This window comes from Poecilia reticulata, linkage group LG10, assembly GCF_000633615.1.
Source record: "Poecilia reticulata strain Guanapo linkage group LG10, Guppy_female_1.0+MT, whole genome shotgun sequence".
NCBI lineage: Eukaryota > Metazoa > Chordata > Actinopteri > Cyprinodontiformes > Poeciliidae > Poecilia > Poecilia reticulata.
The window spans coordinates 12251525-12265096 of record NC_024340.1 but is presented as its reverse complement, the minus strand read 5'-3'; the positions used below and the strand labels follow the sequence as shown (position 1 = coordinate 12265096).

Below are 13572 nucleotides of genomic sequence, written 5' to 3'. Positions count from 1 at the left end.
CGCAATAAAGAGGTCCAATTTAAAAATGTTTTTTATACTTTGTGTTCAGCTGCACATGTTCTATCATTTGAGATAAATACAGATTTTAAAAAGAACAAATGGTCTATTATTTGTATTTTATGTACAATTGCAAATTATTTAAAAAAATAACATAAAAACAACTCAAAATGACTTGAAATTAAAGGTTCCGRACTTGAGACTTGACTCGATTTTTGCCTGTCTTGACTTGAGACTTGACTCAGACTTGAGGACAGAGACTTGAGACTTGCATCACAGTGACTTGGTCACACCTCTGCTTCTTGGATGGCTATGTTTTACTTTTACTTGAAAAAAATATGTTTAAGTACTACTACCTGAGTACCTGAGTACTCTTACCTGAGTAAAACTTTGCCGGCASTCTACCCCCYTCTTCCCCCTGTTATCCAGAGATGAAAAGAGACTTTTCATCTCTGGATAACAGTGATAAATCATGAAGGCAACACTCATCCATCTTCAACAATCATCAACAATAATCTCAGTWAGTGTGTCTTTCTTTCAAAAGCAACATTTAGAAACATTTGTTTTATTAYACTAAAATCAACTTTAAATAAGGGAAATATGTTTTGTAGTAATTAAAAAAACAATAACTTAGTGAAAAATTAAAAACACCCAAAAGCTTTCCAGTATTTATTCACTTTAATTTTTGAAACGAAAACCATGGCCGACTGTCCAATTTGTGCAGTATTACTAGATGACCACTAGATGGCAGCACATAACACCAACAACAAGTTACCCCAGAGGGAAGTGAGCTGGGCTGAGGTGTATCTGTCATTATTGTAGGATTTCATTTATTTATTTATTTATTCAAATTTTTGCTGGTATAGAAAATTCAAAGTTTCAATAGTCACTGGATTTGTTCGTCCATGTCGAGCCCGATTCACTGCAAAGATCACATGTCTCTTCAGACACATCTCACTTGGAYGAGACGTCGGCCAGACTCATTTCCTGGAGAAACTATAGTACACTGTGAGATTGAAAGGGAGGGCCTGGTTTTCCAGACAGAAAGTGCTACCTTCATCAACCAATCTTATGTCAGTAGAGGACATTGGATGGATCAGTACAGAATGTTAAACCATTTGGTAATGCCTAATATTACTTATTTAGTGGCCATCCCTAATTAATGGCCACTAACAGCTTTAGTTCTCTTGGGTTYGTAGAGTTAGATTCCCAGGTGGTATTTTGTTACCAACCAGTGTGACGCCAGTAACTTGCTAAGTGATGAACTTTTAAAGAGATTCTTCTCTGTGTTCACCATCAGTTCAACTGGAAGAGGGGTCAGCTCGATAAAAACTTGTGAAACGTCAGACATATTAGAGCTGTGTTTAATATCCTTCTGCTTATCTTCTATTTCCAACTGTTATGACGTTTGTCTTGTTTAAACAAACACATCCGTGACAACATTCAGACAGTGGATGACAACCCAGTACAGAGACTGTACTGACCTCTGACACCATTGCTAYCTTATCTGGTTACATAATGGTTTCTGAACAGGAGTTTGACTTTGATGAACTCTAACAAGTACAGGAGACATTCAATAAAAACCCCTTGATTAGAAAACATGAAGCATTTACATATATAAGATAGAAAGGAATTGATCATTGCTTAGCTGATCAATGAAGCGGAACAGTGAGTAAGTTTCACAAAAAATCAATTAATCGACGTAAAGTCCCCTATGTGGGGAAACCGGAGATCAGAGCTGCTGATGTCAAAATTCGTCATACTTGTGCTGTAAAATTCCAGAACGCTGATTGGCTGAAGTGTGGGGAAAGTAACGCCCTTTTTTCTCATGAGTTTCCGCTCAACCTTACAGAAGCCAGAGCGGCGCAAACCACAGCTGCTCAGTAGGGGTGACAGGTGGATGAGCAGCTCTTCAAATTGAAGTTTTTATTAATTTGTTAAGTTAATTATATATCTACATTTAACACGATATAATCACTGTTATTGTAAATGGCATTTGTTTTGTAACTGTGAGATTTTCACAGAGAATTGTGGACTATCCCACCAGTAGGGTTTCACCTCAGCTACCGGCTTTCCGTAACTCAGAAAAATTATGTAACTTACCGGCCGGCTTTCCGTCTTCCTTCAGTTCTACACAGAGAGAGAAGAACCCGCGTGAAGGGGTACATTAGAAAGACAAAAGGCTTTTTTTTAGTGCGGCTCCCGACAGTTCACAATGAATTCAGCTCGTCGTTGTTCCGCTTTGTTCAGCCAAATATGCGTTTCATCAGTGGGGGGACAACCAGCCCGGACACCGCTTCCCCCGGCTGGGTCATCCGCTACTGGAACCCGCTGTTGTCACACTGGCCCCGGAGGAGGGGGAGTCCGAAGAACCGGCGGCCCGCTGAAGCCGGATGCCGCAGCCACCACCATAACGGCACCAGGTACCATTCTCTGTTTTCACTAACATGTCACCAAGAAACTTTGGCCTAACAACACACCGCGACGTGGCGTTTTCATGAGTCAAACTGTGGGCTCTGGTTGAGGGTAACCCTCTACCCCTTCCCTTCCTTAGTGTCACCTCATCTATGTTACCACGGCAATCGAACTGAGATTTTAGGTGTCCAAGGTTCTGGACCAGTGGTGACAACTTTCTTAAAAGATGAACTTGGTGTCTACTTCGCCTCATTAGAGACKAGCAAATTAAATCTAAAAACCAAAAAGACATTCATCCTTTTTAGTGTYAATCTGGCTTATTTGTTGTCCATTGTGGCCAAAACGAGTAGAATGGGAAGGTAACATCTTCAAGCCATACAATATGGCTTGAAAACCACTTTGTTGTAAATGTTCTCCAGAACCAAATTATTTCAAACATATTTGAGTAATATTTCGCTATGAAGTCATTCTATAGCAGAACTCTTAAGTAGAAAGCTGATGGAGTCATGACTTCTGCAAATCCCAGAGCAAGCAGGCCTTTAAAGCAGAGGTTTTCACACATGTTGGCAAGAATCTTGCTTCAAATTTAAAAACACTTTATTTATCCCAAAGGGAAATTAAATGTTCTTATGAATCCTATCATCCAACTATCTTCAAAGTTTCATTGGTGAGTCTGTAGCAACAAATCTGAAGAGGCCTCTGACTGAAGACTCTTGCTGTACCATAGTTTCATGACTATCATGACATACCAACAGCTSATCAGACTGCAGGCAACAAAGATTATATTCCACAGTAACATTTCCTGAGTGATGCCATCKGTTATTACCAGGCACAGCTAATCCACCTCATTAGCTTTGACGCTTCTCTTTAAATCCGCAAACGCTATCGTATCTGGCAGTATGGTTGGAAAGCCGGGCAGAAGAAGATGTCAGCTTATTCTCAGCTCTGCAAAAAACCTTTCACCAGCATCATCCCTGCCTCCTTCAGATGACCTCTGTCACATGTTCAGTTCACAGACCTCTTTCTTGTTTGCTGATACTTGTTATAGCTGAAGCAGACCATGTAATGTGTGCTGAACTGATAAGAAATCAGCAAAAAAGTCAAAATACAGAGTACTTTGACCTGCCTGTACTTTTTCTTTCTCTTTGTTTGCTCTGACATCCACACATTTACTTTTATCATTTTCAAATACTTTGGCTTTATTTTATGAACATTTAACAAACGTGTCATCTTCTTTGAGTTCTACATACTTTAGATCCAAAAACATCAATCAACCAATAGTTGATTAGTTGAAGTTTAATTATAAAACACATCTGGGCAACAAGGCAGTTCAAAGTTACATAATAAAAGAACATGCAGTCGACAATTACAAAACCAGGGACAAACATTACATTTTGATGATTGCCATAATTAAAATCATCAGTACATGTTGAATATGGCCAATGTTCTATTTAGTATGGTTCAAAAGAAACTAAACAGGTGGGGCTTTAGCCTTAAATTAAAGGAACTCAGTGTTTCAGCTGTTTTGCAGTTTTCTGGAAGTTTGCTCCAGATTGGTGGTGCATAAGCTGATTGCTGCTTCTCCATATTTGGYTCTGGTTCTGAGAATGCACAGACTTTTCTAAAATATTTACACAAATAACAGGTCTGGAATGTATGGTAAACCCCAAAATTATTCGAAAGCCTGATGGATTTAGATTTAAGATTTTATTATTTATTTAACCAAGATGAGATTCTTGGTTCYTCCTGGCTGTTTCTTTCCCAGCCAGGAAATGAGAAATGACCATCTGTCATGATTTTTTTTTATTAAATAAATTTTTTAAAATATTCTGTAAAACAAAATAAAAATGTCAAAAGCTACTTTTATCTTTCTCAAAAGTCAATCACTTAATCTTTATTGGCTTACCGGCATTCAGACCCTGCTTACAACAGCATAGGGGCATTTTGAGGATTTATCCAAAGGGATTAGCTTTAAGGTTAGAAAACCTTCTTGCCATAACCTTAATCTTTTGCTTCCCCTGCAGATTCTGTCAGATTTGAGTTGAAGCAAAAATTACTTCTAGTCATAAGAAATGCATACATAAATTCAAATACTTCTTAAAATCCTAATATTCCAGCAGTATGAGACATTTTGTGCCTAACTGCATAGTGTGTCATTGTTCTTGCCAAGTCACTTCTATTCCTGCCACCACTAAAACTCTGAGAGCGGATGAACCCGAACCCTGATCCAGATGATCCTCCGGCTGGTACCTGAGCCCAGTAATCTCCTCCGGCTAATTCTCTCTTTACTTCCGTCTGTATTCCATGACTCTCCACTTCTCTTCTCAAAGTAACAGTGAATCAGAGCTGCTGACAAATGGTCAGGTCTTCAAATAGTTGAACCAATTCTCCTGGATCCTCCCCTGTAAACGGTTCAAAACTCATTTCTTTTCTCTTTTTATTTGGGCCTGGGTTTTTTAAAACTGAAATTGTTGAAACATTTCATGCTGATCTCTGCTTTAAAGGTCTCTTAGAGATTGCTAGAGATTTTTTGTATTATCATTTTTATTATTACTTTAGGTCATTATTCAGTCTAATGTTAATGTGACGTGCTGTACTAAAACGTTTTGATTGCTGTGTTGAATATCTGTGTTCCTGAGAACTGATTGTYCCCTCCACCCTTGGGAGAAATCGCTCTCAAGGGGAAGGGCTGGATGACCTGTGTGTTAGATGGAGCCTGCCATCTGTTTTTGTTTTRTCTTTTCTTACTCTTGTTTTCCCAAATAAAAGGTCTGCTCCAGCAGAGAGGGCAGAACGCTCCGTGAACAGCTCAGAGGAGCAGTTGCTGAGTCTTMTCCTTTTGCAAAAGTTCGGCCATAAAATTCATATACGTTGTCTGTGGTTCTTTTATGTAGGTACTCGAAAAATACCTATCAGTCTCAATGTGGCTTATTGTGTAACTGAGCTAGGACTTTAGTCAACAGATGATTTACACGAGGTGAAGTAGATCTAGGTCTGCCTCACTTTCTGTTCTGATATGTTGAGTCAGCTAAATCGGATTGAAGAGCTGAAATCAACAATATGAATAGAAATAATGCATGAAGACAGTCAATACCCTGCTGATTATGGATCAGCAGGGCAAGTACTTTGTCCCGTATGCATGGACATGTTTAACTGGCACAGAGTTAAACTGCTATGTTGTGCAGGTTCTCTGTTAATTCCATATGTTGCACAGCGGGACTGTAGTAGTAGTAGTAGTAGTAGTGCTGATGAGGACTAATCAGATGAAGGTTTTACCAGCAATATTCGCCTTATCTGTAGTGTCACCATGAGCTTGTTGGAAAGTACAGACACCTTGGAGTGATGGAGCTAAAGCTGGTTAGTCCAACATTGTTTTAGCTGACTTTAGTCTTTTAGAATGACTGTTCATTTCCATATCAAGGGGACATAACATCCAATGTGGAGATCCACTATCTAAACCTGCGGGCTTTGACTTTGTCTGATCAGCTGCGACTCAGCAACCCACTGTCTCTGTCAAGGACTGAGTAAACTTAGATTTCAGGCTGTCAGTTTTTCACAGGGTGATGGCTAATATGCTGCTTCACACACACCTTCAGTGTGCGTTACTTAGGCATGCTGAACAGCATAGCTTAAAGAAGCCAACCGAACCACATCATTGGTAAAAAGTAGGGTTAGTCCCTGAGGTTCCACACTACCTTGAGAAATTGTTGATGCAGAACAGTAGTATGACTGGGAACATAGGTGTCCAATCTCCACTGGTGAAGAGTTTGACATAGCATCAGGAATCTGGTCCTAAAAGGTCTCACTGGTACCTCAAGTGACACGGTGCTCATGGTCCTRAGCTTTCTCTGACGCCACAAAACACCTGTTGACCATACAGCTAAAGTTCCCTCAACTCTGAGGGTAAAGATCTGGTCCACTGTTGTGTGAGACAAAAGCTGTATTGCTTCTGAATTTGRCGTATGGCAATGAGTGTAAATCTCCTCTTCAACCCCTACAGGAAGCTTTTCCATAGAGGCAGAGAAGCGTGACCACTTAGTAGTTGGAACACCCTAACCAATCTCCTTAAAAAAAAAAAAAGAGCGCAGATTAATTCTGTTCATTTTCCACCAGTCCATTGCACTTCTTCCATGTCCCAGTTGGAAACCTTGGATCCTATCATTTATGTTGATGTTGTCCAGTGCTATTGGTCCAATGGGAATTGCAATGGTTTCTTTTATCAGGATCGTTGTCCCTGCCTTGATATCCAAGAGAGACTGGGTTATTCAGTACCATCTATTCATTTTTCTATCCGATTCTCTTCCAATGGAAAATATTCCAGCTTTTCCTCCTCATTGGAAGCTTTAGCGCTCATATCTGTTAATGGTTCTGTAATTAGTTCCTCAGTGACTCTCTGTATAAAGCTTTGCTTTTGTTTTCCTTCACATGATCTACTGTCATTTCTTTCACATTCCGTGTAAGTGAATCTAATTTGTGTTCCTGGTAATTCAGTTAGGGGGGCATGTGATTGGTGCTGCTGTGGGTTCTCATTCTTCTACAGATGAATGTGTGCCACCAGGCTGTTCTGGAGTAAATCTGTACTGTCCTGAGACTTCATGCTTAAAATACCAGAAAAAAGAGCTAATAATGTTCCTTGAGTGATTTAGTCTAGTCACGTTCCAGATGACTGTGTGCTGTCACTCTGCGCCACTCAGAGGAGAAAGACCGTGGGATGACTGAAGGTCCAACGGAGAGGACCGGTGGTGACAGACAGTTGTTCCGTGGAGATCCTTCGGACTGACTGGAACAGGGTCCATGTGGGATGTAGGTGGTGTAAGTATCAGTTTGTGTTTCTGATAGAGGCAGGGGATCAGTGGAAGAGTTTGACTCCAGCTTGTGGCAAGGGAAAGCTTTGACATGTGGCAGACGGTAAACCTCTAGATACTGCCGCCTATCAGTGTGTGGATGTGTTTAGATGGATAGAAAATACTAGGTTTAATCCATTTGGTCTTACAGAGTAGACTAGAGAACTTTGTCTTTAGAACAGACCTGATCTGCTTCTGAGTTCTGGGGTTGTGATTCAAAACCCTGTGATTATTTGCGTGTTTCTTAGATCTCAGCAGTAGTTTGCTTCCACACTAGCATTTCTGAAGGTCATGTACATCCGTCCAACATGACCGTCCGTGACAGAATACTTCCAAAACTGAGCTCCATTCATCTGTTTAGAGGGAATATCTGTCAGTTAGCGTAGTAACCATTCTGGTGGATCTGATAGGTTAGATTTTCAGCTCAAATCAAGTGAGAACCAGCACCAGCCTTGGCCTAACCGGAGGAGGAGAAGAATTAGATGTAATGCAAAAGGAAAGCTTTTTTTTTTTTCCTTTTCCTTACCTTCTTATTCCAGGGTGGAGTTATTATGTTTTATCTCTAACCGTGCTACGTTCATGAGTTCCCAAATGGATGGAAATATATGATTACCTGAATTCTCAGGGTTTATGGCAGCAATGTGATGTGAAGATTCTGGTTCAGACCTGAGTCTTCTGTATTTCTACTCAGTAGTTTCATGTTGGTTTCAGAGATACTGTGGTTGTTTCACATCCACACCTCCTAGAAAAAGCTGTTGATTAGATCTTATGTTAATTTCACAGCTGGAGGCTCACACCGTCACATGTTGGTCACTCCAGTTTGACATAGATAAACTTTACTCTGAAAGAGATAAAGTTCTACAGTCTGAGTGTAGAAGTTCTAACATACACTTTCTATTTCAGCAATAAATTATTTCTTTAGAAAAACACTGACATGGTTCTGAACTCTGAGCCTCTATCTAAACACATGCAGCTCCTTTCATTTGTTCATCAACCCTCATCTTCATCACAATGAAGGAGCTGTTCTGGTCTGAGCCTGGCTTAGTTCGTCTCCCAAAGGTCACTCTGTCACCCAGCAAGGAGGAAGGGGAGGGGACTGATGAGTCAGGGAGGATGAGATGCTAAGCTGAGTCACTGCAGACAGGAGGAAGGGCTGTTTTATTACAGGACTATCAGAGAAGGAACTGACAGACAGACGGACCGTCCTGTTCTGTGGATTCAGATCTGACCAAAGATGGAGGCCATGGGTAAGACCCTTCCTTCCTCGACCTGGTGGTTAACTGTTGTAGATCAGAGAGGCTGACAGCACTGCAGCTTAGGAGATTCCCTCAAAGCTGTTTAGTGTAARATCTGGCAGGGAAGCAGAATCGTCCTTCTCTCAGCTTACTGAAGTCTTGTTTACCGATGTGCAGCTGGTAATTACACTTTGCAGTAGACTTGATCCTGAATGGTCCTTTGTCTTTAGACAACCACCTCGCCCTACTAGAATTGTAGATCAATTTCTGACCCAGTAAATGTATGTACTGTACCCCTAGTGCAGTAGCAGATGTTCAAGTTTGGGTTCCCAGCTGCAGGAATGTTCTAGACGTTGGGACCATTGGTACCTGGCTTAATCCTCTGTTGGATCCATATGATCCAATTTCTTTAAAGCAGTTCTTTTCAAATAGTGAGGTGGTGAGTTGTCTGAGGGGGAGTGAGAGGCAACAGGACTTTGGTATTCATATATTTTATTCATGAGTTGCACAGTGGGGMAGTTGGTAGCACTGTTGCCTTGTTGGTAGCAAGAAGGTCCTGGGTTTGTATCCCGGCTCAGGGTCTTTCTGTATGTATGGAGTTTGCATGTTCTCCCAGTGCATGCATGGGTTCTCTTGTCCCACTGTCCAAAACATGACTGTCAAGTTTATTGGTCTCTCTAAATTCTCCTTAGGTGTGCTTCCCTGATGTTGTCCTGTCTGTCTCTGTGTCGCCCTGTGATTGACTGTCCAGGGTGACCCCACCTCTCACCTGTTCACCGCTGGAGATGGGCACAAGCACACCTCGTGACCCCACTAGGGATATATAGGGATGGATGGATCTTTTATTCATGCTTGAACCATAAACATCTAGTCACTAGGTGGCAGCAGTGCTCAGTAGGCTACTGGTCCAGTCAGTAGAAGAAGTCTCCTACTCAGACTGGTGTGGTCATTTAACTTAAACTTTTAAGAACTGAGAACAGATCATTTGCACATTTTCACTTTTGAGTATAACTGAGCAGTCTGGATAAAATGTTACAAATTGACTTAATAAACTGAACTGCAATTAATTAATATGTAAACTGTTGCAGCTCATTTATGTGGGGATGACGATGTTTACAGCTGCCTTAGATTCAGAACTGAACATTACTCAAAATATTTGATTTATCTTTCCTTGATTTTGTTGATGGCATTTGACATAATGTAATGTTTATTGTTTGTTTCATAATTGTTGACTGTATGAAGCACAACACTATCTGCCTTGTTGCTGAAATGTTCTTTACAAATAAACTGGACTTGACCTTAATTAACAGAACCATGGCCTTACAGGCTGAAGCCTGTCAACCTCAGTGCGGTTCACCGCCACCGTGTTTCACCTTTGACCCCCGCTTCCTGTGACTAATGCGTCTCTGTCCTGCCCCCCCCCACAGTTTGTCCAATGGGCAGCAGCAGCAGTAGCAGGTTGTTTGGGTCGATGGCCCAGGCATTGAGCAGTTCCTCTCTGGCCCAGCCTGACCCGGACCCGGATCAGGACCAGGACCTAGTGGAGGTAGAGCCGGAGCAGTTGCTGAGAGAGTGTGAGGAGGCGCTGCGGCGGCGCCCGGCCCGGCCTCAGCGGGACYTGGTCCGACCCAAGCTGCTGGCGCCCTGCARCCACCAGCATAACCCGTCCATACGGGTCCTGCAATGGAACATCCTGGCCCAAGGTAAGGCTCTGTATGCTGAGAGGAGCTGTGTTCTGTCAGCTACTGTGTGTTCATGCTGTGTGTGTGTGTGTGTGTGTGTGCTTGCAGCTCTCGGTGAGGGGAAGGACAGCTTCATCCGCTGCCCCCTAGAGGCTCTCAGCTGGCATGAGAGGAAGTACCAGATCCTGGAGGAGATCCTCACCTACCGACCCGACATCGTGTGTCTGCAGGAAGTCGACCACTACTGTGACACTTTCCAGCCCGTTATGGCCCGCCTCGGTTACCATGGCAACTTCCTACCCAAACCCTGGTCTCCCTGTCTGGATGTGGAGCACAACAATGGCCCTGACGGCTGTGCGTTGTTCTACCGCCGCTCGCGCTTCCACCTGCACTCCACAGCCCACCTGCGGCTGTCAGCCATGATGCTGCCCACCAACCAGGTGGCCATCGCCCAGACGCTGCGCTGCCTGGCCACGGGCCGCCAGCTGTGTGTGGCCGTCACACACCTGAAGGCCCGCAACGGCTGGGAGAGGCTGCGGAGCGCGCAAGGCGCCGACCTGCTGCAGAGCCTGCAGGGCATCACGGCCCCTGGCTCGGGGGCCGGGCCGGGGCAAGTCCCTCTGGTTGTGTGCGGGGACTTCAACGCCGAGCCTTCGGAGGACGTCTACAGGCGCTTTAGCTCCTCCCCTCTGGGCCTGAGCTCCGCCTACAAGCTGCTGAGCGCTGACGGGCAGACAGAGCCGGCGTACACCAGCTGGAAGATCCRCCCATCTGGAGAGAGCTGCAGCACTCTGGACTACATCTGGTACAGCGAGCGCGCCCTGAGGGTGGAGGCGCTGCTGGACATCCCCACAGAGCAGCAGATCGGACCCGATCGCCTGCCCTCATACCACTACCCCTCAGACCACCTGGCCCTGCTCTGTGACATCAGCTTCAGGGAGGAGCCTCACAGGCTGTTTTAGGCAGCCAATCACAGCTCCAGCTGTGACTGGCTGCCTAGACAAGACAGCCACATCAAAGGAACCTGACCTTTGACCTGATGCTGAGCTTGTCTTAAACCTTCCTGTTTGTGTGAAGCTGGCTGCTGTGAAATCCCTTCTGCTGGAACTCTGATGGTGAGACTGAACAGCCCCCCCGGGGGGGTGGGGGGGGTCTCTCTTGGGGATTTCTGGCTCTATGAGGACCTGAGGGTTTCATTTAACGACATTTGATCACTGCAGTTATTTATAAACAGCCTGACTGTCTTAAATTATTCCTTACATATAGTGTTGTGGGTTTCATGATTACTAATAAAGTGATTGTTTTTACTCTGAACATCGTCTACCTGATCCTTCAATCACTTCCAGTCTCAATCTGCTGGCAGTTGGATTAAAAAARGTTTTAGTGCTCCATTAAGTTACTTATGAGCCAGCATTAAACAAAAAAACATATTTATTGAATTTTTGCAATACTGCAATTTTTGGTGTTAATCTGACACCAGYAGTGCCAGTAYCACTACTGAGCCTTCTGAACATTTTTGTGGTTTGAATTATTTTGTTCAAACCTAGGATCGAATTTCGACAAAGTTTATAGGTGTCTGTAACATATTAATGTTATTTATCATGTAACATTAACATGATAAATGACAATGGAAATGTAAAAATGAGGGTGCAAAAATGTATCATGAAAGCAAATCAAAACGGTCTTTTCTGAGGTAGAGTTCAGAGACTATAGTACAAAAATAAAATTACAAGAGAAAATCTGAAACTCGAGCATTGACTTAATACTGATACTGATGTGGCATCAATATTTTACATCGATCCATCCACCTCTCCTCAGCAGATGAATGAAACATTCTTGAGTTCCTTGAGACTCTAAGAATCTTGGAGAATCTACTCCTTGGATTCCAGTTTAGTTTATTAATCATAGAATATATCCAGACAAGACAAGTCACATTCATTTCTAAAGAAATTATCTGCAATGGACCCAATATGCAAACCAGTGAGTTGTGAAGAGGAAATGCTGGAACACGCAGGAGGGAAAATGTGGAGCTGGTTCAACGTTCTGAGTGTAAACAGGAGGAACAAAGGTGAAGTCAGCTTGACGGGTTTAAAACTGAAAGCAGTATTTCTGAAATGAAAACAATGAGACCCAATACTAAGAAGTAAAACATCAGTAACAGCCAGAGGACAATCAAAGGTTCTGGTGGGTTAAAGAGGAGCAGACATGTAGTGTTTGATAGGATCAAAGGCCTATTGAGCTGATGAATCACTAATCTGCATTAGAGAAGTTGATTCCCAAGTCCTTAGTGGTTTCAGCACATTAAGTCTAAACTCAGTTTGACTTAAGCCGACACCTCTTAATCAAGCTGATTATGACTTATTCTTTTGTTGTAGCCATAGTTTCTTYTCACCTGTTATTCTCTTACACATGTGAAAACTTTTCAGGTGAAGCAAACATCAGTCAGTGCCTCTGTGACTCAGTTCATGTGACATCATTCTGTCCTGCTGTCTGTCCAAGCAGACCCACATACCTTCACTGGACCCACATACCTTCACTGGACCCACATACCTTCACTGTTTGATCCACGATGAAACCAAAGAAAGTTCTGCTGATTATTTCAGCATCATCGCTGCAGGAGCAACAGAAGACAGTTCAGTGAACTCTGTCACACCAGAGGAAGACAGACAGACAGACAGACAGACAGACAGACAGGGAGATGCTGCATTCTGAGAGAAAGAAGATCTGAAAGTGGACTTTTGAAGTTCAGATCTGTAATTTCATCATCTGTGGAATTCTCTTAAATACTGCAGAATTATGCAGTTCAAGTGTTTTTGGAACCAGCAGGTGGCGCAAACCGTCACTGACTTTGGAATCTTAACATTGCACTTCATTTCTGTGCCTCTCCACTCTTCCTGAAGACTGTGGCACCTTGATCTCCAAATGAAATGAAAACTTTACTTTCATCTGAAATGAAATGATATCTCTGTAGCACATGACCTGGATATGTCTGCACCAAACTCTTGAACACCCTTTGCTCACCCTGTCTTCATTTTTTAAATCCACAATTTTTTTTCATCCATTCAACTTTCCATCAATKTACTTTTGTCCAGCACCATGAACAGTCAGCTTCTTTAGCCTTGTGTACTTTACTCTGCTTGTGGAAGGTGTCCGACCTGCATGAACTTAATTTCTCATGGGTCTCAGACCGTGTTGTGTGCTACGGGCACATTATGATATTTTTTGTCTATTTTTTCTTTTTTTTTTTTTTTTTATAGACTTCAGTTGAATGACTTTTTGTTAATATATTTTGGAGTTTGGATAACTTTTTATTTTTGGTAATTAACTTGATTACGTTAATTTGTGGCGCTGTTTGTCCGCCTGTAAATAAGCTGGGTTTCGACATGTTGGAGATCCGCC

The 13572-nt window shown here is 42.6% G+C and overlaps 1 protein-coding gene across 3 annotated transcripts; it reads left to right on the top strand.

Moving 5' to 3' along the window:
• The first annotated feature begins 1857 nt into the window (after positions 1-1857).
• On the top strand, positions 1858-11487 carry nocta (nocturnin a). 3 transcript variants are annotated; one of them, XM_008419989.1, is made up of 3 exons: positions 1858-2420; positions 9919-10194; positions 10282-11487. In XM_008419989.1, the coding sequence occupies exons 1-3, from the start codon at positions 2213-2215 to the stop codon at positions 11133-11135; spliced, it is 1338 nt and encodes a 445-aa protein (XP_008418211.1). In that variant the 5' UTR covers positions 1858-2212; the 3' UTR covers positions 11136-11487. The 3 variants fall into 3 exon arrangements, with proteins under 3 accessions (XP_008418211.1, XP_008418213.1, XP_008418212.1); XM_008419991.1 differs by lacking the exon at positions 1858-2420 and adding an exon at positions 2449-7224; XM_008419990.1 differs by lacking the exon at positions 1858-2420 and adding an exon at positions 7231-8503.
• Positions 11488-13572: the final 2085 nt, after the last annotated feature.